Source organism: Diadema antillarum, unplaced genomic scaffold, assembly GCF_040938485.1.
Source record: "Diadema antillarum isolate AM-2024a unplaced genomic scaffold, OU_Dant_1.0 seq00000384_RagTag, whole genome shotgun sequence".
In the NCBI taxonomy this organism is placed as follows: Eukaryota; Metazoa; Echinodermata; class Echinoidea; order Diadematoida; family Diadematidae; genus Diadema; species Diadema antillarum.
This window is the reverse complement of record NW_027271382.1, coordinates 666,829-694,349: the sequence shown is the minus strand read 5'-3', so window position 1 is coordinate 694,349 and position 27,521 is coordinate 666,829. Positions and strand designations below refer to the sequence as shown.

The window sequence follows — 27,521 nt, the reverse complement described above, 5'->3', positions numbered from 1 at the left end:
CCTACATGTATGTAGTATCAACCAGAAGATGCTGCGTGAGTGACAACTCTGAGTTTTCGAGCAATTTCTGCGACTTTTGATGGTCAAAGAGAACATCGTTTTAACGGAGGTCGTAGATAACTCGCCGCTCGATTGATGCTCGGTCGGTCTTGTATCTTGACGCGGAGGGTGGTGGAATACTACTAACGTTAGTATGTAGTGGACTGGTGGAATCGAATCCGATTCTGTGCTGTTGTAGTAGACGGTCTGTACACCAGACACAGTCTTCTTGTGGATAAACAATAACAAGAAACACTCACAAGGTAAGATCCTCTTGATCTCTACTTACAACTAGTAGAGGTCTACTAGATCCTCAAAGTTCTAGTCTACACTGGAGTAGTGTCTGTCATCGTGTGTTCCGTGTTGGTGACAGAATTTTGGTCGCGAGTCTGCCAGGAAGTAAATCATGATGTGTTAATGATTCTAAATACTAAAATAGTGTTAAATCTGAGTGTTACTGTGTTATATACTGGAGTGTTATTAGGTTAAGAGATATTAAGTGATGTCAATGGTGAGTTGTTTCACCAAGAATAACTCATGTTTGCAGCACTGCCATGTCATGGTTAACTTTACAAATGCATTAAACATTATGTCATTATATCGTCGGTTGAGAATGATAAGGGCGTTAAGTTGTCACAAAACCCATAGTGTTCGAGACAACTCAACGCCCTTCTCATTCTCAACAGACGATATTGTAACTGCAAACGCTTTTTACACCATACACAGACCCCAAATGGCCATAGATCTACATGTAGTTCATAATTTACTGAATCTTGAAAAAATTCTCTCCATGAAATCCATTCACAGTGGAGCTTTGCCATACCATCCATACCATATTTCATACAACTATGAACTAAGTTTGCCAGTTTATCTGTGTGTTTTACTAATATGTGTTGATATGTGTGTGTTTTCTTTTTCATCAAAGGCCAGGACAAAGCAGGTCCGTTCTGCCGGTTCCAAGATGACGAGCAGTGGGCTTGTGGTGCCCATCGTCTTGTGGGGCAAGACGGCTCCTACCCACTGTGTGTCTGCTGTACTAGTGACCAGTGACCAGCAAACCATTATCACGGGATGTCACGATGGACAGATCATTCTGTGGGACCTCAATGATAACATGAAGGTCTGGAATATGAGTTTCGCCGGGCGAAGGATTTGTTTTTTTCCCCAAGAGGATTTTAAACACCACTTTCAAACAGTTTCAGATGTATTGTGCAATTGTGCCTTCCAGGAATGCAAATTTGTTGCTTCATTTTTCTCACTGTGTGTTGCTTTTCACATAGATGATACAGTCCACATTGTATTCATCTACAAAGATTATTTAGAATAATTGGCCATTAACTCTCTGTTCTTGGCTATTTGTTGAAACACAGTGATTTTAGAAGAAGCAAAAGCTCTTTCATACAAATAATATACACCAGTGAGAGCAGTAGTAAGAATTACCTACACAAGGTACATTGTACATAAGTTTGGAACTGTCAATTAAACATGCTTGAGGCAGTACACTTAGCTGAGGATGTTAGGTCTCTTTCCAAGGTACTGAGTGTTGGTAATTATACTAGTGCCCAAACAAAATGATGTGTACTATTTGCTTTATAACATGATGATGCAGGCCCATTCTCAGTAAAAGCGTTTAAATACGGAATTTTGGTGTCGCCGACATTCCATGACAGTTTGCGGTTCCCTGAAACCTATTAGATACTATTTAAATGTGTATAATATATCACGAGGACTTTATTTGTTGAAAATAAACACGATCAAATGCGGTTGTCTGCCTTTTTGTATAAAATTTTGCTGTTAAACTTCGTTAAGACCCCCAAAACGCAGTGTCGCCGGCTATTTCAGAATTATGTTTTATTGCTCCTCTCCGTCCACAAACATACTTTCCAAATATCATTTTCATGGACGATGAGCATATCATATGTGCTAATCACAATACTCAAAAAGTTCCAAAACTTTTATTGACTTCTTTTTTTATAGCCTTTTGAAACCTGTCGCCAAATTCACCGCCAGATACGTTACCAGTTTCTTTAGTGTTACAGCATTGCGAAAATAACAAGACTATGCAATGACCCTGTGTATATGAAACCCTGAGGATATACTTCATACACTGCAAGTACTTAGATTTTTTGTGCAACAGCTCTTTATTGAGAATACGGTACAATGTTTGAAATATCGGTTTTCTACACTTTTATTTGGACAGATACGTTACATACTTTTCACGCCACCCACGGCGACAGATATTGCAATATCAAACAAATTGTATATTATACATTACTCCTCGGAATGACGCATCGATTCAACATTAAAGTTTAGTACAAGTGAGAAATATTTGGTAGATATCGCTCTCATAATAATATGATCGACCATATACGTTACCACAGATACGTTACCCCAGATACGTGACCGAATTTTGCTCATTGGTCTTGTGCTTTCTGGGGATCAAATCTGGTCAAAATTCATCCCTACACATTACATGCTTCGTTTTGTTGGACCTCAGGATTATATTCTTACACCAAAAGGACAGAGAGGTGAAAAAGAGCAACACTTCTACATGATTTTTCTTTGTGCGTCAGTGTCTCACAACTTAATGCCAAGTTTTCCGACAGATACGTTACCACATAATCAAAATGCTGAAAAGAAATTGTAAATGGTTTTACAAACAAATCGTTGTGTGCTCATAAACTCCAAAGTTCTATTCTATAAAACCCAGCCACTTTCATATTCTATGCAACAACTTTGAACGTTTATTTTACAAGACGAAGCTAAGATTCAGCATAGCAGTTTTTTGCTTTTCAGATTTAGCAGATACGTTACGTATAATTCAGGGCACCCACGGTGACAAATAATGTTATGTAAAACAAAGTGTTTATAAAATAATTCTGCATAGAATGACGCTTCCATAAAAAATTAAAGTTATGTTCAAATGAAGAATATTCAGTAGATATTGCTCTGTAACTTCACCGACAGATTCATTTACGGTACGCCAGATACGTTACCAAACTTTGAAAGAGTAAAAAGTAGTTTATGAAACGCTTCCGAGAAAAGTTCCAGTGTTCTGTTGCATATTTATTCTAGTGTTTTTCAACATATGAAGAACTACTCAAGATTCATTGATAAGTTGAACAATTATTTATTCATTTTCATTAAAAGGAATGAGCCAAATACGTTACCATAGGTCAAACAACTGTTTGGCACATCGAGTTCATAGACTGTACCTACTTCCTTCTAAGTGCCTGCAAAAATATATATTTTAAACCTTGTTTGCATTATCCATCAAAACTTAATGAATATTTATAGTCAGATGGATAAATACATTCAGACGTAAGATGAGAATATTCTGCGAATGAAGAACTCAGCTTTCACATTTAGGGCTCTTTTCCACTACATTTCATAGTTTAAATATTACGTACAATGTTTAAAATGGTTAATTTGGGCTTACATTATTCATTTTTACATCAATTCATGAGGTAAATAATTAAACAGGTGATATGTATTAATTCATACACAACTAAAATTATTACTTATATCTTACCAGATACGTTACCAAAGGTGATTCGATGTTTTTTCAATAGTTATTTCCCCGGGAAAGCAATTCATATTTGTTTCCTGTGGAAATTCCAGATCGGATCGTTCCCTTTGCATGATTTGTGGGATTCGAAACTTTATTTGTAAGCGAAATTTGCAAAAAATACAAAGTGAATCTTAAGGTTATATTTCATTTCAGCAAAAAGCATATTTCAACCTACCACACAGAAATAATTTCTACCAATTAGCAAGGGATGACAACATCTTTACCTCTTGAAAAATCCCAATATCTTTAGGGGGGACAGATGTCTTTTCCTGAACAGAAATTGGATCAAAACAATGAATTTAATTCAGAGTTAGGAGTCCATTACAACATGTAAATTTGCGGTAACGTATCTGATTGGTGATCAAAAATCATATATGATGCTCTATTTCAATTCATTTTTACTCAATGAATGGCCATCATTTAGAATGTTCCACTTTTTGTTTCGTATTTGACCGGTTTTGAAGTTTCCGAAAACACATCTTTGAATGTATTACTTTGTGGTTGATTTTTCGGTTTTACTCACATGGAATTGAACGCTTAATCTGAGAATGGCCCTGCAGATCCTTTATTCTTTCATAACTCACCCACATCACAAATATGTAAAACAATGAAATCTCACCCGATCATTCATCGCGACACAAAAGTGCTAATGGCCAGTCATAAGCAAGATTACGTGTTAGGCAAAATAAGTGTCTTGTTATGTGTACACTCTCAACCAATCATTTCGTTAGGACCTGCTTCATTGTTTTATTAGTAATTATGCCTGATGGTAGTATGTTGTATAATTTTTTTTTTTTAGCTATACTGTGGTACAGTATACCGGTAAGTTTGAGCATTCTAAGTGACAATAAAATGTATGTACAGTAAATGAATTAAGAACATCACAAGTAATTTCCATAAATTTAAGTTGTGTCAGTTTGTCTTTGGACTGTCTTTCCTCAGGTTGTGCCAAGGAACATGCTGTTTGGACACTCTTCGTCGATTACGTGCCTTGCACGGGCCAATGAGAACTGGGAGTCAGCCAGCTTTGTCAGTGCCGCTGAGAATGGGTGAGACATGTCAGAAGTTGTCCTTTTTTTGACTGGAATGCACAAATGTACTGTCATTTCACAAGTTAAAGGCTTCACCCTCTGTTTCAGTCCCTTCATTCATTGCTTTGCCGAATTTGCCTTTAGTCATCAAATCAAAACATGCATACATGTAAGTTGTTACTATGTCGATGAAATCTCACCACTGAAATAGAAAACTCGTAACACATACAGTACTTGCAGCACTAGATGAAGCGCCATGTATGAATCTCCATCTCCAAAAAGCCACTGTCAGTTTATATTTGAGGAGACTTATTTCATTCAAGGTTAAAGTCTGTACTCAGAAGTAGATTTTAGATATTAGTCATATGTTTATTGCCCAAAGACACAATGATTACTATTACCATGTCAAGTTGAATTATTTGTACTTCTAATATGGTCTACCAGAAATGCTGTTGGTTTCCTTTTGTATGGAAAGTGAAACTGCAAAAAATCTGTCATATGTACAGTGTAAGGACATGCATGTGTAATTTGTGTGTGTGTGTGTGTGTGTGTGTGTTTGTGTGTGTGTGCTATACAGTACATGAATGTGTAAACCTTGTTAAACAACATTTTTCTAATGCAGTTCACAGTAGATTTGGCATTGATGAAAAGTGTAGCTTGAGAAGCGTGACTTCTGTATCTTGTTCATTGCTTACAATGAACGTCTTGTTCATTGCTTACATGAACCCACATATTTAGTGTTAGAATAATGAAAGGAAATTCATTGTCTATCACAAGTTATGCTCATAATATTTACCTCCCCATGTGTATGATTAACACTTGCAGAGAGATCTTCTTGTGGGACGTCTGTGACGGAAGATGTATAGAGCAAACTAAACTTTCTGGTGTACATCTCAACATGCATGTAAATATCCTGGCTCATTTATATGTCTGTTCCTTTAACAACATGCGGCGTGAATGCAGGATGTTGCGTTATTTGGATATCAGTAAGGAGGCAAATTCAAAAGCTGAGCAATGAGGACTTTCAAAAACTGTTGAGGTTTTGTTATAAAAATGTTGCAACAGATTCAAAATTAGTAGCAAATATTATATCATGATTGTCTGAAACTTAAACCGTTGGCACTGTGCTTGATAATGCGGGAGTACATTTGTATCTCTGCCGGTGAAGTAATGAGAATGATTTTTTTTTTATTTCTGATAACATGACTATAGACATTCTATAAATATTTCCTCATAGTGTATGTTTTGATGTATTTAGGTTCATGCACTCCATGACATCAAAGTCCATCTCTAGTAGGATTATAATATTTACCCTAGCCGTGTATACTACAAGAAAAATTACGTGGAAACCATGCATTAATGATTTACTTGTCCAAACTTACTCATTAGATTTGGGCTTATAGGTGAAAAAAAAAATGACAAGGGAAAAAAAACCCCACAGCACTAACAACTAAACTGATTTTGGAACATAAAAGTTGTAAGTTTATTTGTCGTTTAAAATGAACATTCGTTTATGGCTAGAGTCTAAATGAAATGAAATTGTACACCTGTTACTTCCCGCCCAGCCATACCAGGTGACCCAGGGGTCTAGCAGGGAATGGCGGATCATCTGTCAGGGATACTACCCCGATGTACACATACTGGATGCCTCTAGCCTGGAACTGCTCTATACCCTGTCCTCCAAGGTCGCTCCGGACTGGATCTCCGCCCTCTGTGTCGTCCGTCCCCTGAAGAGACAAGGTAGGACGGGGTCAAATTTGCCCTGCTTTCTACATTTGAAGACTTTACTTTTGTCTCTTGTCAGCCGTTTTTTGTCAAAGATGTACCATGTGGAAATCATGAGATTGAGAGAAGTACATCATGACAGACTATTGACAGAATGTTGCATAGTAAATACCGGTAATGATTAATAATAATTTAGCGCTGATATGGGTTTTTGACATATAGATCTGTTTGTGGTTAGGGCTGGTTCAAATGATCCCAAATTTTAAACCACTGAAGCAAAATGGTTGTAAAGCTACACATGGCCTAGTTATGTGATCCAATTTGCTTTTATGTTAAAAAGCTCCCTTGATTGTTTAGAAATGTTCTATCACTGCCATGTTAAAGAAACCGTCATGACATTGCTCATTACAACTCTGTGTCTCATTCCGTTCCATTAATCGGGGATGACTTTATCTGCTCATGTGCAGAATGTATCTCTAAACTGGCTTCCAATATTAGATGACTTCATCATATATTTTAAAGCGAATTTACATTGTTATTATGTTTGTTATAGCTTTCCATGTATTTTAATGCAGGAAGTTGTTTATTGCTGTAAATTCATCTCATAGTCATGTGATGGAACTGTTAGATAACAGAATGAGACAAGTTAATGTTTTTAATCCATGCCATCACAAACAAGTGATGTTCACTATGCTAAGAAGTCACAAAGGTGGACACGTGTGTCCACATTTTAACAAAGCATTATATTGAACTACAGAATGCAATGTCAAAATATGGTTGCTTTGACCAGAGTTTTGTAAAAATTCTATCCTGAAAAGAAAAGAAAAAAAGTACTAGGATGTTTGGAATAATTTTCCTGGTATCGCATTGTAGCAATTTGTTACGGACTTTGGTGTGACTGCTATACAAAACGTAATTTGTGCAACAATTTCATTACGTAGAATTGTACACCATTTCTTTCAAAATATCTGTCCATCAACAAAAATTACCATTCTATTTCAAGAAGAAAAAATATTCCCTTGGGTGACACATTAATCGATGGAAATATTTATTGCAATAGTTGATCATACTGTATCAGGGCAATTACCCACCTAGGGCAATTACCCCCCGGCTAAATACTGGTTAGTGATATGGTTAGAGTAAAGATTAGGGGTTAGGGTTAGGTTTAGGGTTAGAGTTTGGGTTACGGTTAGCATTAGGTTCAGGATTAGGATTAGGGTTAGGGTCAGGGGAAGGGGAAGGGTCTGGGGTAATTGCCCAGGGGGTAATTGACCTAGACCCGATCATGCATACAATTGTATGAGATGTCTGCAAGGAGACAAAATAGTTCATAATTGGTGTTGAGTGTAGCAAAGAAAGTAAAAAAGTTAATGATTTTTCCTGTGTTCTCTTGACGCAGAGGATGTGGTGATTGGTATTTCAACTTCTGGTATGCTAAAGGTCTGGAACTTGTGCAGTAATGAAAAGGTAAAGTTCTTATTGTTCCCGTATTATCACTGAAATGCCACGAGGGAGGTGGATTTACAGTGTATAGATGTCACAGTTTTCAGAGTATAAGATAAGGAGCAATCCAACATCCTATGATGAATACATGTACATGTGCAAGGTACACATATCATGTGTACAGCTGTACTTGTTTCAGTCCATGGTCTGAAGTTAAACCATGGAATTGATTTTGGAAACTTTTTTTTGTTAATATTCGGGTCCACGAGTGTCATTTGTGGCTGCCTGTACAAAAACAAGGTCCGAAAAACACAGGAATGATTTGTGTGAATGTTAATTTATCCTTGTAAGCTGCCTTATTTCTTTAGTATGGCTTGATTATTGAATGACGTATCATGGGTACACATAGATGCACTTCCATTTACAGGATAGTTTAAATTCACATTTTATTCCTCCTTTGCTGCATGCATGGAAAAGCAATTTCAAACCTGTTTTGGTGTGACATTGATTGCTTGTATCCAGGAGACGGAGCCAAAGTACGAGGAGGAATGTAAACAGCTCCGCTGTCGGAATGCAAAGTCGCTGGCTGTGTGTGCATTCACTCTCAGGACTGTCCTGGTGGTGTGCAGTAAACAGTGGCAGGTGAGAACAGAAAGTTAACTCTCATCTCAACCCCTAGCACCTCTCTCCATCCCTCTTTTTATACTGAAAGTACACTTATCCATTAAGTGCCAGTCTATGGTGAAAAGCTCTCTTGTTTTGAAAGCCTTCATAATGGTTCCTGGTGTTTGGTGTTGTAAGTGACCATAAAAAACCAGGCTAGTAAGATTGGCAAGCTGTTGACTCCCACCCCCCCCCCCCCAATACTTGGCAGGAATTTTACTGTAGCAGACAAACTGAGCAAGTTTCAATACAGTAATCTCTGTGAAGGCCATTGTGATACAGCAAGAATTAAGAATACTACTCAGAACTTATTCATGGACAGTTAGTTTCAGGTCAATCATCTGTGCCAATCACTGCAGACAGGGAGCCAGAAGAAGCAAGGATTGGCTGACAAGGTCAAAGTCAGATAAAAAGTTTCCCAAGTCAATATTTTGCTTTTGTTCTTAGTCTTAGAAAGAGCAACACCATTCTTTAAAGTATTGGATTATAGGAGTGCTGTAAAAGGTACCGGTATCTATGAATTGCCTCAGAGATATTTTCACTTATTTTGTTTCAAATCAGAATCAGAATATAACAATTTTCTCTTTTGACATTGAAAGAGAAGTAAAATTTTGTTGAAAGGGTGTATCTTTTTTAGTCCAATCAAGAATTTTGGATCAGTCTGTGTCACATGCCTTTAGAACATGGCACATTTGTTCTCATGTTTTGTTTTTTTTCTCTCCTTTCAGATCTGTGATGCTGGGGACTTTTCTCAGCTCTGTGTCCAGTACTGTGAGAAAGGGCAGCACTGGTCAGGGGGGGACTTCATCGCGGCAGACCGAGTGCTGGTCTGGAGTAACCAGGGAAAGGGATATCTCTATCAGCTTCCTTCAAAGTGAGTGGAATGATACGTGAGTGTGTGTGTGCATGTTTGTGCTTGTGTGTGTGTGTGTGTGATCGTCCACAAACAAACTTCCCTTAAACACCAAACATCAAACACAAGACCAAAAAAAGTGTGGATTTCCACAGCTTAGATTGCATATTTTGGGACAGTGGTTTATTTTTTTATACCCCCGCCAAACGAAGTTTAAAGGGGGTATATAGGAATCAGCGGCTGGTCGGGCGGTCGGGCGGGCGGTCGGTCCGTTGCAAATCTTGCGTCGCGAACTACTTCCTCAGTTTTCAACCGAATCCCATAAAACTTGGCACAGATGTGTGCCTTGGGTTGTAGATGTGCAAGACGTATTTTTTGACAGTACCCAAAAGTACGTTGCCATGGTAACGGCATATTATGGGCAAAAATGGGTACAAATCTTGCGTCGCGAACTCCTCCCACAGTTTTTGATCAATTTTTATGAAATTAGGTACAGATGTTCATCTGAATATGTTAATGTGCAAGACACATATTTCTGCAGTGGCAAAAAGTGCGTTGCCATGGTAACGGCATGTTATTGGTAAAATATAGGGCAAAATGCTTCATGGCAAAACTGCTTCATCAGTATTCTTCCAATTCTCATGGAATTCATATTGAATGTTTGTCTTAGGATATAGGTCAGCATGACACATTTCTTGACAGTGACAAAAAGTATGTTGCCATGGTAACAGCTCACATATTATGAGCCAAAATGATGGAAAATTTTGTGTTGCAAACTACTTCCTCAGTTTTTGCCCAATTTCCATGAAACTTGGTACAGATGTGTGCCTTTGGTTGTAGATGTGCAAGACGCATTTTTCGACAGTACCCGAAAGTACGTTGCCATGGTAACGGCATATTAATGGCAGAAGATCAAGGAAAGATCTTGCGGATTTAACTACTTCCTCAGTTTTTTGACCAAAGCTTATGAAATGTTGTTTTGACCAAAGCTTATGAAATGTTGTTTGGCGGGGGTATAACCAGTCGCTGTAGCGACATTTCTAGTTTTATCAGAATAAGCCAAAATATTATATTGAGAATGTACCAGACCACACAATTCACAGCTTAAAGGGATGGCTATAGTATTTGTTGAGGTGGGGATTCAGCTTTTAACTTTTTGCAAGATACTTAAAAACCTTTTTATGAAATGTTAAAAAGCATTCAATTCCTCTTAGAATTATACGCTCTTCCATATTTCATAAGAGGTTTCTCATAATCTAAAAAAAAATCATCATCAAAACACGCTGGAAACCTAAATCCCGATCTCAACGAAAACTGTACCATCCCTTTAAATGCTAAAGCTCCTTTGATACTGTGGGGGAAGGCACACCCTCATCCTGTGTGGCCCACTTATTACTTGATTACTTGACATCTCATTTTTCTTTCCCACCTAGTTGTATTCCAGAGAGCGATGATTTTAGAAGCAGCATTGGCCAGAATCCCGGCACTCCAGCTACAAAACCATTCCTCTACTGTGTGCTGGAGGCTCCTATTGAGAAGGTATGTCAAGATTTTAATGTCCCTTCTTTGTGCTTCCTGCATGATCAAGGTATTTCTTTGTATATGATAAGCCATAAATCATAGCCACGGAATCCAGCTTATCTCAACACAAAAACTGATCAGGGTCAGTCTGACCAGTGCCAGTGTGCAGCGTTGTGTAAAGGCTAGGTGAAAAGGAGAACTTTAATAAAGGATAGAATCTTGTATTCAATCTGTGTATATGATTAGGGCTACTTCATGTGTGTAATGCAAGTGCACGAATCTCTTAGATATATGAATGTTTGATATCTTACTTTAAAGGAGTCATAATGTAATAATGGTAATCAGCTTTAATGCTCTGCTTTATGCCCAGAAAGCTGTCTAGACAAATTTCAAAAAGACTTTTATGTAATCAGACAGAATTTGAAGTGTATTCGACAAAGGTAACCTTGCTTTGACAGAGTCTTGTTTTTGTACAGTCATTTGAATCTTCATAGCAATACTTGTTATTCTTCTTATTATTTGTATATATACAATAAGTTTCTATCTGCTGTGTTGAAATATTTGTGTTTTGTAGTACTGTAGTTGTGTTTTCAGATATTTAGAATTACACTTTTTTTGAAATAGATTTTTAATGTCTTATTTTTTCTTAGCCATTGTCTTGTTCACCTGCCATGACATTCTTCTACGGAAGACGGGGTCCATTCTACAAGCTGTTTGCCTGTGGGGATTCCTCCGGAAGGGTCACTATCTGGAAGATTCCGGAAGTATCAGACAAGGAGCTTAGCTACCTCAAACAAGAGGAATTTGATACCCTGCCAGGTTAGATTTTTGATAGCATATTTTATAGAGATATGATGATGATTGCAATAATGATGAATGTATAATATTTTAGAAAATATATTGAAGAAGACCATTTTGTGGTGGACATAAAATGTATCTTTACAATTTAGAAAATTAATGATAATAAGTTATTGATATTACCAAATACCCGTGATACTAAATCTGTGTACTAAATTCTCTCTAATGTAAATGCTATGTGAAATGTAAAGAAGTTTTGTGGTATTGTGGAAATAATGTGAATGATTTAGGATAAACATACTCATGTATGATAAAATTTGCTTTTGTGGGGGGGGGGGATTGGATGGAGAAGATTATATAACATTTTATATAATTTTGATAATGGATAATTAAATATTTGGTCCTCCAGCCACTCTTTGGAAATTTTTACTTTGCTTGCTTTATGTTATAATTTCTTGGAGAAGACCATAACTTGACAGATATCAAATATATTTTAATATATGATCCCCCCCTCCCAAGAGAATGTTCATGTACTTTACAATGGACAAGCCTATATTACAACGTAATGTCAAAGCATTTTGCATTGATTTTGTTTCTTTAGTGATGCCGCCCACAGCCAGCAATAGTCTCAGTGCTACTTGGGAGTCATGCAACCCCAAACCAAGCGGCATCATTGATCAACTGGTAAGAGATCGGGGGGGGGGGGGGGGGGGGGTTTGGGCATTTCATGAAGCATTTTGTCCAACAAGTTGTCGGACAAATTGGGCTCTCAGCCAATCAGATGCAAGGATTTCAATAGCTTGTAACAGTTTGTCAGAAAAATATCCGACCAAAATGCTTCATGAAATGCCCCCCTCTGCACTCATTTCACCAAACTTCTCCTGTCTATTGGTGCTGTGTGACTTTTATCCTAAGGATAGGTTAATAGATACTGTTAAATGTGTCTACATGAAACTGAAAGAAGTTACCGCTAAATCCAGCCAAGCATTGATATGAAGATTATTAACAGTTACCTTTATTTATGATGATACAATGAACATGAGACATCTACCAAGTTCAAACTAAACATTCAGTACTTAGAGTGATGTATTTAAAGTTAGCAGCCTTTTGCCTTTCGATGGATGAGTTTGACCTTTTGATGGATGAGTTTGACCTGCCTCCTTGGAAAATGACAACAAAATGGATGTTGCAACTGATCGATGAATTGTCCTACATTGACGTAAATAAGTACATTGTTTACATTGATTTAGGGCAATTTGTTGATCAGTTGCAATGAAAAACCACTTGAAGGAATATTTTCATCAATTCGAAAATGAATATAACTTCAAGCTGTCCATTTTGATAAATTCAATATGAAATATATTGGTGTCATGAGATTACAGTGACCACCTTGTGTACATAAGAAGTTAGTATCTGTTAAGATTGCATGCCTTCATGCATTTGGGTGTGTTTCTATGTGTGTGCTTGTTTGCATTTGGGTGTGTCTGTAAGCGTGCATGCATGTGTGTGTGTTGTGTGTGTTTGTGTTCCTATATGCTCGTAATAGTGATCTTAATCTCTGTAATTTCAGAATCTGGCCAGTGACGGAACCCAGGAGAAGCATCTGGTTGTGACAGCCAGCGTCTATATCCCCAGCCAGGGCTGGATTGTCTGTGGGAGGCAGGATGGGAGTATTGCCATCGTCCCCGCTGTGCAGACTGCCATTGCTCAACTCCTTGAAGGCCCTCACACAGCCAGGAGGGGTGAGACCTTCTTCATCATATTTTTTGTTTTTGTTGCGTGTGTGTTTTTGTCTTTGTTCTCTTTTGCTTTTCATTCTCTCAACCTGTTCTTTACAAGATTTTGAAATTCCCATAGATACTATGCAGGTGTAATTGGCATTCGGTTATTGAAAGGCAGGTATGGAGGAAGAGGTCTGTATGGAGGACAAGTTAAGCATTTACCAGGATCCCATGCTCTCATTTCATGGAAGATGTTAGGATAGCAACTCTTTGCTAGAATGGCAACTTCCCGTAGCAACAGCCAATCAGGAAGCAGGATTCTTGTCATTACTGTGACACTTGCCCAGAGACTCCAACCCCCAAGCACCTTCTGATCTGGAGATTCTCCCGCCCGAAACCCCTAGCAAACAGGAGACTCCAAGTTCATGTGTGCAAAGCACGAAGTTCCTAGGGTTCTAGATGCTCTCTGGTGCTATTTAAGGCTTATTTTTTTGTCAACATACGATAGCAATAAGTGAGAAATCATTTCCAACGGGAGACACAGAGCCAGGGCGGGAGAAATTAACTCTCAAGCGGGAGAAGGGGAGATTTTGCAAAAATGGGTTTTCGGCGGGAGATCTCCCGTCGAAAACGGGAGAGTTGGAGTCTCTGCTTGCCATTGCAGCATATAAAGTTGATTTAATTGCAACTTTTGATGAAATGGGGCTAAGGTGTTTGTTTCATTAAGGATGTTGGCTCTTATTGCATAGCTCTAAAAATTCAAGTCAGTATCAAGGCAACATCCTCAGTCCTTAGTGCTTGTTGGTTGTTGTCTGGCTGCTGCCATGGTAGCTGCAGTTGTTGGGAGTTGCAGGTGTTGTAACTTGCAACTGTGGAGGGTTCGTTGAGCCAGGGCCTAGAAGGTATTTTGTGAAAGTGTTGCGCATGTGTCATATTCACGGAACTCATGATATATAGGTAAATATACAAATTCACAAATTAAAGTGGTTAAAAATGTAATTCTTAAACCCAGTGCCATCATAGGTCTGACCAATAAGTTTGTGTGTTAACAAATTTGCTTTTCAGATATCGATGTTTTCTTTTTTCTGTGGTTGAGATGGGATTCCATTACATTATGCTGTCTTTAAAGCTGTTTCCGATGATTCAGGTCAAAACATCTATGCTTGTAGTTGTCACCAGTCCATTATGCCAAACAACTTGAGCAAATTGTGCGATTTTTGTCCATCCTAGGCTGGCCCCCTCATCGCATCCTTCGTGGCCACCAGGGTAAGATCACATGTCTCATGTATCCCAACCAGGAGCACACCCGCTACGACCCCGCTTACCTGGTCTCGGGCGGGGTCGACTTCACCGTCTGCCTCTGGGACATCTTTGCCGGCAGCATGCTGCACACGTTCTGCGTCCATGGTGGGGAGCTTACGAGGATCGTCGTACCACCAGCAGAGTGTAATGTAAGGATTCTGACTCATTCTAGGACAGACTGTGAATACAGCTTGTGTTGATCCTTTGAGCAATCCAAGTCATGGCAGACACCATGTGATTATCAGACCATTTTAGGTATATTTCATGGCATCTGCTCATCAGCTGAAGTTGCATGATGTGCATTTGTGAACTGGAAGACAGTTGGAATAAAGCAGTTAATCATTAAGAATATGTTGATATTGACCATTGCTTTAGTATTGTAATGTGATTCTTCTATTTAAAGTTATCGTAAGTTACATTGATCGGTCTTATTTCTTAACTTCCCCAACAGCCACCTAAACAGAGTTACTTCATTTGAATGGATGATTTTAATCAAAGAGATGTCTGTATCTCAAATGTATGCTTCTCTCTGCCGTGCATCTTTTCAGGCTCGTGTCCTAACCTGTGTGTGTACTGTGGCCAGTGACCACTCGGTGGCCCTCCTCAGTCTGAGGGACAGGAAGTGCATGCTCCTTGCCAGCCGACACCTGTTCCCCATCAGGCACATCAAGTGGCGGCCGGCAGAGGACTTCCTCATCGTTGGCTTGGAGGATAACAGTGTGTTTGTCTGGCAGATGGAGACGGGTGAGAATGGGGGCAATTTTGGTTCGATTGTCTTTTTCCTATACAGTACGCACAACTTCTCCATGGCACATAGCATAGGTACAAAGGAAAGATTACCGCTTTGGTTGCCCAGTTAGTTGTGAGTAAAATATTTTCATTCATATGGATGCCAAGAGCATCCGAGTGCCGAACCTGCAAGAAATGGGCCAGTGACATGCTTTATAAAGATCCTCATTTCACTGTGACCGATAAAACCATATTGAATTTGGTTTTCTGCAAGCAGTAGGTAACAAGGTTGGTATAACGTGAAATAACATTTAGATTGTATGATTATTTTGAAAATTGCAAATGCATAAAGTCCAATTAGATTTTTTATTTTTTATTTTTTTATTTTTATTTTTATTTTTATTTATTTTTTTTTTTTGGGGGGGGACATACGATATTATATTATGTGTCTGTGATGTATGTTTACAACTTGAAGATTGGTAATAAGCTTTGGATTCCTTGATTACCGGTACAGTGGTAATTAGCACCAATAACTATTTTACAGTGAGGTGCCTCAGTTTCAATGCTTCTTTCCTCGGAATTCTTTTTTTTTTAATCATTTGGATTTTGGTTGAGTATCATATGAAATGACAAGTCTTAGTTAAAGTGATAACTTTCTTGTTTGCAGGTCATCTCGATAGGGTGGCAGAAGGGAGTACAGCTGAAGACATACTTGAAGCGTGTGATGCTTCAGGAATCACAACGGAGATGATGCTGACCCCAGCACAGAGCATCGCTCAGGCCTTCCGCCGACGCAGCCTGACGGCCATCAAGAATGCAGCACACCGCACACTCCTGGCTGCCGCCCAGGGCTCCATGCTGAACGTCCCCAACAGCGGGGACATCGCTAACAAGGATCCTTCTCATGCCCTCACCATCCAGGCCATCAAGTCCAACGTGAAGGACCCGGATTTCCACGTCCTATTCTTCGACGCGGAGAACTTGATCGTGCAGCTGCTGACAGACAAGAATCTGATACCGGGTATCATCAACAGGGGCGCCCAGGGGGAGATGGCTAAGATGGCGGCTCAGATGGCCAAAGCCGGCTCGGGACAATCGCCCAAGCTGTCCCAGAAGGTGGTGGGCTTCATCTCCAAGCACATAGAGAAGCAGATGAGAGACAGCGACTCGGACTCCGACGACATGGGGTCGCTGCGGCCACCAAAGGCCTCCCAGTCGCACACGGGAGCCAGGCGCAAGGGGCCGAAGCACCTGACCCTGGAGTCCAACCACTTGACCCTCGACATCGCCCAGCTGTTCATGTCGTGCCTGCACGCCTGGGGTCTGGACCCGACCCTTGATGACATCTGCGCACACAAGCTGGGACTGCTGAAGCCTTTCTGTCCCGTCTCCTTTGGTCTGCTGTCTCATGGTGCCCACATGTCTCTCATGCTGCCTGGTTGGCACCACCTGATGGCCCAGGAGGCCACACCAGCCCACTCTCCAGATCCCAGCACCATGTCGGCCAAAGAGGCTCTGGAACTGAAGAAGAGGAGCCACCAGGTGAGCATGGTGGCTTTATAATAAGCCAGTTCACAGTTAGCACTAGTCTGCAATGACCTCTCCAACCACAGACTTTGCAAAATATGGAATAGTCTTAAAGAAGAGCAGTTGAAAACAGCAATGTAGGAAGTGTTAATTTACATGTCAGTGCTGCATGAATGGCTTATGTTAATGTTGCCGAAAATAAATACCAATCTGAACCTGGTTCATTTACAACACAGTTGTCAAGAAGCCCTATCTAGGTTTGAATACCTCAGCTACAAATCCATTTCAAGAGAAGGTTTGCAATGACCTTTATCTGCACATGCTCAGATTGTAACTGTGAACTGGCTTATTATATCCTTTTGGTGCATGTCTAACAGGATTGCTGCTGTATCATGAAAACAGAACTGATGATAAATCTTGTCGTTTACCAGCGGTCTGGGTGTTGTTTACTTGTCAATGTTTTATTGGAAGGGAGTTTCAACTTTTTTTGTGTAGTGGAATTGATGCTCTATTCTAATGCACATGATTGTATGTCATTTTGTCTTTTGATATATATGTTCATAAGGAGCACTAGAAATCACATAAAGGTATATGTAACATTTTGTACATCAAGTGATTATCAGTCAACTTTTTGAATTTCCATGCTGCTTTGAAGGTATCATTTTAAGAAATTAGTTCCTACAGCTGCAAGTAGATTTGAAATATAGCAACAGAACAGTGTCAGAAAATGTAGTTTCACATTTGCATGTGAGGTTGTATACTCGGTATCAAGTGCAGCTAGGTACACGAGCAGTGCTGGAAGAAACTCATCAATGCAAACAATGTTGTCCAAGCATGTAACAAACTCATTTATATGGATTTGTATAATTTTAGAGTATATTTTAATAGACTATGTATTAATATCACACTTACACTTGTTATGTCTGCACCATTCTGGAGAATGATTTTGACATTTTTCTGTGGTAATCTCAGAGCTTACAACTAAAGTGTGTTCGCAAATTTTAGTGTGTTTTTTGCCATATAGAAGAATATGATTTTTGAATTGAAAAATATGTTCTGTTTTGTTTTGAATTTCACCGAGCATGCTAGGTATGTGTAGATTTTCCTTGTTTTGGCTGAAATATATCTGTTTTTTTTTTCTAACTGCAGCAGTGTGCTTTTACATCTGCAGAGGCTGCTGCAAGTCCTGTAATGTGCTGGAAATATTCCTTTCAGCCCCTACTATTTCGCAGCCTTTGAATAGTTTTGTCAGACTAAAAATCGGACAAAGAGTGAATGGAAAAAATATGATACAGCTGACCCTAATCCCCCCCCCCCCCCTGCAGGAGCCCCCCTCATTGACCACTCCAGATAAGCCCAAGCCAGGCTACCTGGGCCACTGGGAGTTGTCTCGGGCGGTCACCACGCAGCACCTCCTGTCGGTCATCTCCGTGGCCAACACGCTCATGGGAATGAACAACGCCAGTTTTGTCATGCTGTCACACCTGCGCAAGCCCAAGGCAAAGAGGTATGGCATGGTACCAACGACCGGATGGCTCGAGTGATTTTAAAGTTTTGTTCTTAAACTGCTCTTGAAAAGGGTGAAAAGATTTGTAAGGTATTTGTGTGTTAAAGAGTAAAAATTCAAGCACTGAAGTGATGCTAGGTAAGGAAATTTTCATCTTTGGTTATAAGGTGAAAAGATAACCGTTGAAGCATTCATGTTACCTTTGCAGGCAAAGAATATGATTACTGTGAGATCAATAACATTACATCTTATTGCCAGGCGTGTTAATCTATTTATTGGCATCCCAGAATGTTTTGGAAGGATTGTTCAATATGGAAGGCAATTTTCAATATTGTGTAAAGATTGTTTTATCTTTGACATTGTCACACACAGATCCAGGAGCAAGGGAGGAAGGGATGAGACAGACGGCCAGGAGAATGGAACGGATGACTTGGCAGACCTCACTCCAGAGCAGGCTCAAATCAAGCAAGGTCAGCACAATTATCTTGTCAATATTTCATTTGTTTGTTTTGTTCTGTGAAGATTCTATGCCATGAGTCCATGCAGAATCCAAGTCAGACAGAAAAATGTATTAGTTTCAGATATGGAAATCTTGTATTGATAGTCATATCTGCAAGAGAGAAGTATGAAGACCCTTAGAAGCTGCATCTGATTGATAACAACAAATGTGACCCTGCACTACAAAACAAACAAAAAGTCGCCAGACATGGAATTTTAGTTAAGGGCAGATTCTAAAAGAGCAGACTCTAAGTTTTAAGATGATGTATAACTCAATTCAAATGGATTCTCCTAACCTGTATAAATACTGGAAGGAATGCACACACTCTGGAAAGTGTGAACTGAGTAAAGAGGCTCTGAAGTACAGGGTCTATTCAAGTGCTTAATCTTTACTAAGCCGTGTTACCTGTACCATGAATGGGACAAAAACATGATGTTAACCACTGTAGCACCAACAATTACGGGATTATCAAATTAAGCTGAAATTGAGCATGGTTTATTACCACATTCTGACCATGATAACTCTCAACTTTCAGAGTAGTAGCGTCATCCTTTCAAAAGTTATTTGAGTTGAAAGTGAAGAGGGTGCAAAGGATTTTCAAGAAATGAAAGGGGCCTCTAAGAAAAACCTGATCACAATACTCTACCAAAAAAGGGGTTGTAGAAAAGCTAGTGAAAACCCGCTTTTTCCATTCAATTTATGATCCCAAACTCAAGAATAATGTAGAAGAAGAATAGCTCTTTCAGAAAATATGGAAAACTCAAAACTGACTCAGTTCACCCATTTCACCTTTCTTGAATCCTTGCGTAAAATCAAGGGGTGCAACTTTTTGTTTGTTTTGTGGTGCACGGTCACAAATGGATTTAAAGTGAGTTTTTGTGTTGCACTAGTCATACTCGATATCGATATGTCGTTGAATGCATTGATTGCTGTGTCTATTTACATGATCACTCCATCATTAATTCATTAAGTAATGGAGTGGTTTTGTTTGATGATTTATTCATAAGTATTCCATTCATCAAGTCATGAAGTTTGTCATTTCTTTGAATGTAAATGTTAACCCCGTGGTGAATGCCCTTTGCATTTTCAGGCTGGAGCCTCCTGGCAGCCCTCCACTGCGTCCTCCTGCCCGACCTGCTGGGGAGCGTGCACTACAAGCCCCCTCACCTGGAGATGCTGGCCCGGCGGTGGCAGGACCGGTGTCTGGAGGTGCGCTCTGCCAGCCAGGCCCTCCTGCTCGCCGAGCTCCAGCGCATCGGCACTGACGGGCGGGAGGAGATCATCAACCTCTGGGCGCCCCACCTGCCCCACTACGTGGACTCATCCGTCAGCCTCACGGCCCCCATGCAGACCGGGCAGAGTCCACTGGCCGGCGGGGGGATGGGCAGGGATCACCCGGACTCAGGGAGCAGCGAGAGCTCCGAGGTGGAAAACGAGGAAGAGATTCTATCAGGTGTGCAAAATTGCAAAAGGGATGTCATTCGGAAATGAAGTTCAGTAAGACATGGACGTTTGTAAAACCCTCTTTGCATAATTGGTACTGAGCTAAGAGTCCCCTGTGTGACAGATGTAGAGAGTGAAGAAAAAATTAGCAGTTCTTATTGTTTTCACCTAATTGTTTGTCATTATAGAAAGTTTAATCTGCTGAAGCTTTTTTTAAAAAAAACATAATATTACATTATTGTGCTCCCCGATCATGCATATGTCCTTGATAATCTTTGTTTGATTCCATAAGTCATTTTACCTCTTGAAAGTAAGTAGCTAGACTCCAGATATATATTTCAGTGAATATGATGTATGGATTTATCAATTTTTGTATAATTTCTCTTGTAAATGTCTGCACACATTCAGGTGACTCTCCAATCCGCAAGGTATCATCCTCGTTTGAATCCCGTCGTAAGCAGGCCACTGCCATAGTGATGCTGGGAGTGATGGGGGCACAGTTTGGGGCGGAGATCCAGCCTAGCAGACAGAGGGCGCCGAGTAATGCCAGCAATCGTCCAATCCAGCAGGGCTTTGGGCTCTCCGATTACTCGCTGGCAAGACATACAGGTAGGGATTTTTGTGTAACTTTGTTTCCTCATGGAGGAAGCAGTTGAAGTTGATAAAACATTGGTTATGTTTTTATGTCATTGGAGGATGACCTAGTAATGTTCAGAAGCATGTTATATATGTGTTTGGCTGTGTATATGTGTGGAGCCCGGGGGAAAGAAAGAAAAAATCATCTACCAATCACTTCCTTTTAGGAGTAGCCTACTGGAAATGGCTACAAACCTCACAGTTCTTACTTTTGAATAGATATGATGTGATAGTGTTTTCTTCTTAAGGGTCAGAACAGGCACCTTTGCTAAATTTGTATCAGACTTGTACACATGTGTTTTTTTTTTTCAATGTTTTGACACAAAAACCAGCCCAAGCTCTTGCATTCCTGCTGCTCCAGCCGCCCAGCAACAAGCTGCCCGCCCACACACCCATCCGCAGGGCGGGGATCGACCTGATGGGGCGGGGCTTCACAGTGTGGGAGCCCTTCATAGACGTGTCTGCCGTCCTGCTGGGTCTCCTGGAGCTGTGCTGTGACCCCACCCTCTACTCAGCTTGGTGAGGGTCAGGGATGAATGTGCGCTCATGTTATGGCAACGTGATGATGGTGATGATGAAGAAGATGATGATGGTGATGGTGATGGTGTCAATGTTTGTTAGGAATGATAAGATTGATGTTTCTATTGATGTTAACAAAGATGTCTAGGAGTTGCAATGGAACCAGTGATAATGATGAGGATGGCAGTGATATGCCTACCATTCTGACCATGAGTTGATGATGATAAAAGAAATGATGCAGGTGTTATGGTAGTAATGATGATGTTGACCAATAAAAATGGTCAATTTGGTTGTCATTGATATTTGTGATGATGATGATTGCAACAGTGATCATTTTGATTATGGCTATGGCAGTGTTGATAATAATCTTACAATAAAACACGAAAGTGCTGCTGGTAGTGCATATCACAAAGACATTCTGCAATTATTACTGCGGTAGTATAATTGCTAATATGTAATTATATATAATCAGCACATATGACATTTCATCATTTTTACCATGTGCTAGTTTCATAAATAAAGTGAACATGAAGTTTGTAATGATGAAATTTCTGTATGACACTGGTCTACAAAAATCATCTCATGCCAATAGATCCAGATGTCATGTCAAGTTAAGCTTTATCTGATATTGGATTGTCTGAAAGCATTCCATGCCATTGGACATCCCTATATGTGCAGCATCTCCAGTGGCCTGCCCATCACTCCAGCAGCGGACTCCTGTCGTAGCGCCCACCACGCCCTGTCCCTCATCGCCACGGCACGCCCGGCGACCTTCATCACCACTATGGCCAAGGAGGTGGCCCGGCACCAGGCCATGGCCTCCAACGCCCAGGTGCCGGCCAGCGTGCTCAACACCAGCCCCCTCCAGAAGGCCAAGGCCGAGATCCTTCGCATCATCGAGCTGCTCATTGAGAAGATGCAGAACGATGTCGCCGACCTTTTAGTGGAGGTGACCACTTTGCACACGTACAGCCTCTGTTTTTGTGAATGATTAGTACAGTGCACTTTTATTACAACAAACACAGTTGTAATGAAACTCTGTTTACAATTTAGGAAAATTCAGGTCCTGAAACTATGATCTTTGTATGTTCATATACTTTACTGTTAGGATATAGCAACATTTTGATATAATGAAAGAAATGCACCAGTCATGAGGACTTCATTATCAGAGATGTGCACTATGCTTCTGTAAAAGTGGAAATTTCACAAATTTTGCACAACATGAAAGTACCTCATATATAAAAGCACACAAATTTTCACTTGTTATGTGTAAGATATTTCATATTCATAATTTGATTCGATGGAAATAAAAAACTGGGAAATTTATCTTACTTGGCTGAGAGTGAAGAGAGCAAAAAATTACTGGCATGAAATTTCCACTCTCATAAGAACATGCTCCCTCGATATTGCTTTACTGCAAATATTGCTACGAGGAATTGGAAATTGATAAAAGTCAAAGAGTCTAAAAGTTGTATACAGATGCAGAAAAGGCATAGCAGCATTGCCCTCTTTTAGTTGTGATGATCATATAAGCTGAAGATTTTTTTTTTCCCCCGTGTATGCCTAGTAGGAATTACACAATTGACAAGCTCTTTATCATTTTCCCCTTCTTTTTCTGTCTATTGATTTTCACTGAACTTGTTTACTTTTTAAGTAGGTAGTATTACAATAACTGCTATGGTAATAGGTAGTGTAGTATCAGCATGTATGTGCATGATAATTAAGGGCAACTTTACTTGATAATCTGAAACAGTCGAATTAATGAATATGTAGGACACAGAGTAGGACAGAGTCAACAAGTCTTTTTCTCCAATTCAATATGTCTTTCATTTGTAGTTTGTTCACATGTAGAAATGACTGCCTTGCAGTTGTCATATCTTCTTTGAGTATAGCTGAAAGATTATAGGTGCAACAGCTTTGATTTTTTTTTTTAAAAAGACATCACCACAACCGAAGAGATTGACCACTCTCAATCCATCCCCATCTCTCCTTTTTCTTTCCAACGTCCAACCTCAGGTAGTGGACATCGTGGTGTTCTGCCTGGAGATCTCCCAGGTGAAGGCCAAGGGACTGATGGAGGTCTTTCCACTCATCTGCCGCTTCAACATGCTCAGCTACTGCCCCAGCAGCAAGCGGCTGGCCGTGGGCGCCAAGGCAGGAACCATCACCATGTACGACCTCAAGAGTGGCAAGGCGCAGGTCAGTCATCCCAACCCCCCCTTCCATCCTTGCTGTACTATCCATGGCATGCTCTTAAATTTCAATGTAGAAAAAGAGGACAATGTAAAAGCAGACCTTAAAACTAATTCATGCATGAATACAAGCCAAGGTATCTTTGCCCCCTGTGATTTTGCTGGACAGTCTTCGGTTGTTAGAACATTTGGTGTAGAATTGAGATCTAATCAAACTTATATCAATTACTTGTGAGTAGAGTTATGCATGTAGAATTGCCAACTGCTTTAAGAAACCTTGGCAATTCCTTCATATTATGTTGTAAAATAACATAATGCTTGTGTAACAAAGCTGCCTTTCAAGGGATGTCTCTTTGTCCATTTTGTTCTGAAGGGCATTGTATCTATGTGAAAACAAAATAGTGGTTTTTTGTGTTGCATTAAATGTATGATTTTAATAACTGTTCCTCAGCCACACATTCAACTATAGACGAGGTTCCGTGACATGAAATGAGGCGTTGCCTGAGGGGCAAAAACAAATCGCGTGTGAATTAAACGCATAGCTTTAGCGCATGGTACATATACCACATACCAGCCTACCTGACTGGCCTGATAAAATCACAAGCGATGATGGGACATGGGATGTAACGCTTATGCGCTTGCCCACGCATATGGGTGTCCCCATATGCAGTTTTTGCCCCTCACCATAGCTTGATGATGTCATTGAAACCTCGTCCATATCAGAATTGGTGTTTAACTGTGGAAATCACAGAAGAATAATTTCATGTTGTGGCTGTCATTTCATTGAACCCACTCCCAGATACTTTCTGGACACCAGACGGCGGTGACGGCCCTCTCGTTCTCGCCAGATGGAAAACATCTCGCCTCCTACGCCTTTGGCGACACCAAGCTCTGCTTCTGGCAGGTGAGTTATCAAATTGTGATGAGAGAGAGTTAGCCTAGGGTACACAGTTAGGACTTGGGTGTACATGATCTCCAAATGGTGACACAACATTTGCTCCTACAACAATTTCTCCAGTCTAATTTTCGTAGGGTTAGAGTTGTGATAGGGTTGTTAGGTTTTGTGTGATATGAGGATTAGGATTAGGGTTAGGGTTATGTTTGTGGGTAGGTTTTATGTTTGGCTTAGTGTGCAGATATTTTATGGGAGTAATTGTCGCAGTAGCAAATGTCATAGAACCTCTCTGAATACCTTGATTAGGTTCAACTTCTTGTTCAGTACTTGATGAAATGAAGTTTGTACCATGAATAACAAAAACCAGAATGCTACAAAAGCAGTATATCCTAAGCCATTTTAAATTCCTTTATGAGGGTAATAAGTGAGTATACAGTTTTGCAGGGGAAAGAGAGGGTGTATGTATGTGCATGTGTGTGTATGTGGTTCATATCATTGACATGATCAAATTTTCAATGTGATAGCAAACAAACAAACAACAGCCATACAGACCAAGATGTGAATTTACAAACCTTCTCTATGTCTGCCCTGCATGTGGAAACGGAGACCTGCTAGCTTCACCCATGCTGTTCTGGGTGACAAGACATTTGCTCCAGTCTTATTTTCTCCAAGGACTTAGGGTTAGGGTTGTGATAGGGTTTTAGGTTTAGTGTGATGTGAGGATTAAGATTTGGGTAAGGGTGATGTTCGTGGGTAGAATTTATGTTTGGTTTAGCATCAGATATTTAATGGGAACAATCGTCGCTGGAGCAAATGTCATGGAATCACTGTTTTTATCATCTTCTCCCACCAGTCCGGAGCCTCCCTTCTCGGAGGTATGATCAGTTCGTCCACCAAGTGCGTCAAGTGCTACATGACCAAGCCCTTCTCTGGAAGCTCCACCGCCAACCAGCTCCGCCAGGTGACCGTGACGTGGCCGCACAGCAAGGCGGCCATCTTGCGCTACATCGACGGCACGATGGACAAGTTCAGCCTGTGATGGGGAAGGATGGTGTTATCTCTGTCCTCCATGGTATTTCCCCCCTCCCCATATATCCCCCCCCCCCCCAGCTTTGGCATCGGCTTGGAGTTGATGCTAGTTTCATGCAGCTCTTGATCGCTGAGATGACGAACTTTAAAATGACTTAATGTGTACGGAATGTGGAGATGCGGCGTTACATTACACCGCAAGGTCGCTTCAACAACTCAGTGCACTGTGTGGTTGCAGTCTTCCGGAAGGAAAGTGGAAGAAAGATTTTGTCCTTTTGAGTTGAAGGCTGCTCATGCTTCATGTTATTCCAGCAGACAAAATGCACGTCTGAATTTCAGGGCAGTCTAAGAAAGGTTGCCAGAAGATATCAAATATTTCTAATGATTCTGAACTTTTTTTTTAATCATTATCATAAAGTGTGAAAAAAAGGGACGGCATGTCACAGCATTTTGGCTACAAGAGAACAACCGTAGCTGAAAGCTGTGGCGACGCTGTTTAGAATAATTTTGAGGACAAGAAAGATTTGGCTGTGTCAGAGTACTAGTAGAGATAAAAGGAAGGTAGCTTAAAGGCGCATAGCCCCGGTGGGTATGAGGGCGCAGTTGGATGATACGCCGATCACCGTTAGCATTGATACGAAGATTGCCGAAGTTGAGCTGTCATCAAGAATAAAGCGCGTAGGTGTTGCTAGGTAACGTTGCCTTCGTTGTCTTCTCTGCGTATCATGCAGTCAGTAGAGATGCCAGGGTGCCTGCTTATGTGCTTATCACAAAAGAAGTTTGCTAAAGCTGTCATCTCCCTCAGCTGAATCATGAGCCGAACTGTGATTGGACCACTGACTACAGTGGATCGGACTTCTTCGGACTCGGGGAAATGGGTCAAAGCGTAAGTGCTAAAGAGGAAACGATAGCAATGGTCTCTGTAGGAAACTTGCTCCGTGCGCTTGCGTACGCATTCGACTAAACCACCGGGACCATGTTCCTTTAAGGTATCCTGGATATAATACACAGGAGTGACTCTGATGCATGCATTTTATGTGAAAACAGTAATGATGCCCTGCACTGTCAAAGTTTTTGGACACAGACTCTACAGCTCGATTGAGGATAGAGAATAATTTGGAGGAAGGCGGGAAAAGTTCATGCATTGGTGTCATCATTTGTTTTTTACATTCCTTTGAAACCCATTGAAGACTTGTCCCTAGTATGCTCGAGCAGATGTCTATGGGAAATGCATGTTATAGCAAAATCTGCTGGTCCTCAAGGGGTTAAAGGGGATGGCTAGTAACCGATCAGTGGGGATCAGTGGGAATGCTAGAGGATGATTGTTCCAATCCTTGTGTTATTCATTTAAGAGTACATTATATATCTACTGTCGTGTGAAAATTATTTGCTTCAGAACGGTCTCATATTCAAGTAATGTGTAGATTAATGCCCCGTCACTGACCAGGCACGCTAACCTGGAAACATTAAACTGCACATTACTTGAATATGAGACCATTCTGAAGCAAATAGTTTTCACACAACAATAGATATATAATGTACTCTTAAATGAATCCCACAAGGATTGGAACAATCATCCTCCAGCATTCCCACTGATTCCCACTGATCAGGTACTAGCCATCCCCTTTAAGGAAAAATAAAGTGAACTGTCTAGTAAGCCAGGTTCAAATACGTTGGTGGTAGATGTTGTTGTTGTTGGTCCTGCATTGACCAGATTTGTGCCAAAGGTCAGAATGCTACATGGTACTTGCGCAAAATGCTCAGGACTTTGTAGGATAGTCAGATTTGTGAGGAACACATTGCAGCATGTACATACTAATGCATTACTTACAAACACAAACACACACGCACACACACACACATATACACACACACACA

At 40.4% G+C, this 27,521-nt stretch overlaps 1 protein-coding gene across 1 annotated transcript; it reads left to right on the top strand.

The window, feature by feature from the left end:
- Positions 1-25: 25 nt before the first annotated feature.
- On the top strand, positions 26-25,653 carry LOC139731742 (WD repeat-containing protein 7-like). The gene is made up of 24 exons (XM_071642626.1): positions 26-302; positions 965-1,159; positions 4,553-4,659; positions 5,467-5,545; positions 6,207-6,381; positions 7,766-7,833; positions 8,332-8,451; positions 9,201-9,346; positions 10,759-10,864; positions 11,497-11,665; positions 12,246-12,328; positions 13,215-13,386; positions 14,596-14,816; positions 15,216-15,411; positions 16,064-16,938; positions 18,249-18,430; positions 18,803-18,900; positions 20,020-20,382; positions 20,781-20,981; positions 21,341-21,527; positions 22,206-22,476; positions 23,544-23,726; positions 24,519-24,623; positions 25,468-25,653. The coding sequence occupies exons 2-24, from the start codon at positions 1,001-1,003 to the stop codon at positions 25,651-25,653; spliced, it is 4,452 nt and encodes a 1,483-aa protein (XP_071498727.1). The 5' UTR covers positions 26-302; positions 965-1,000.
- Positions 25,654-27,521: the final 1,868 nt, after the last annotated feature.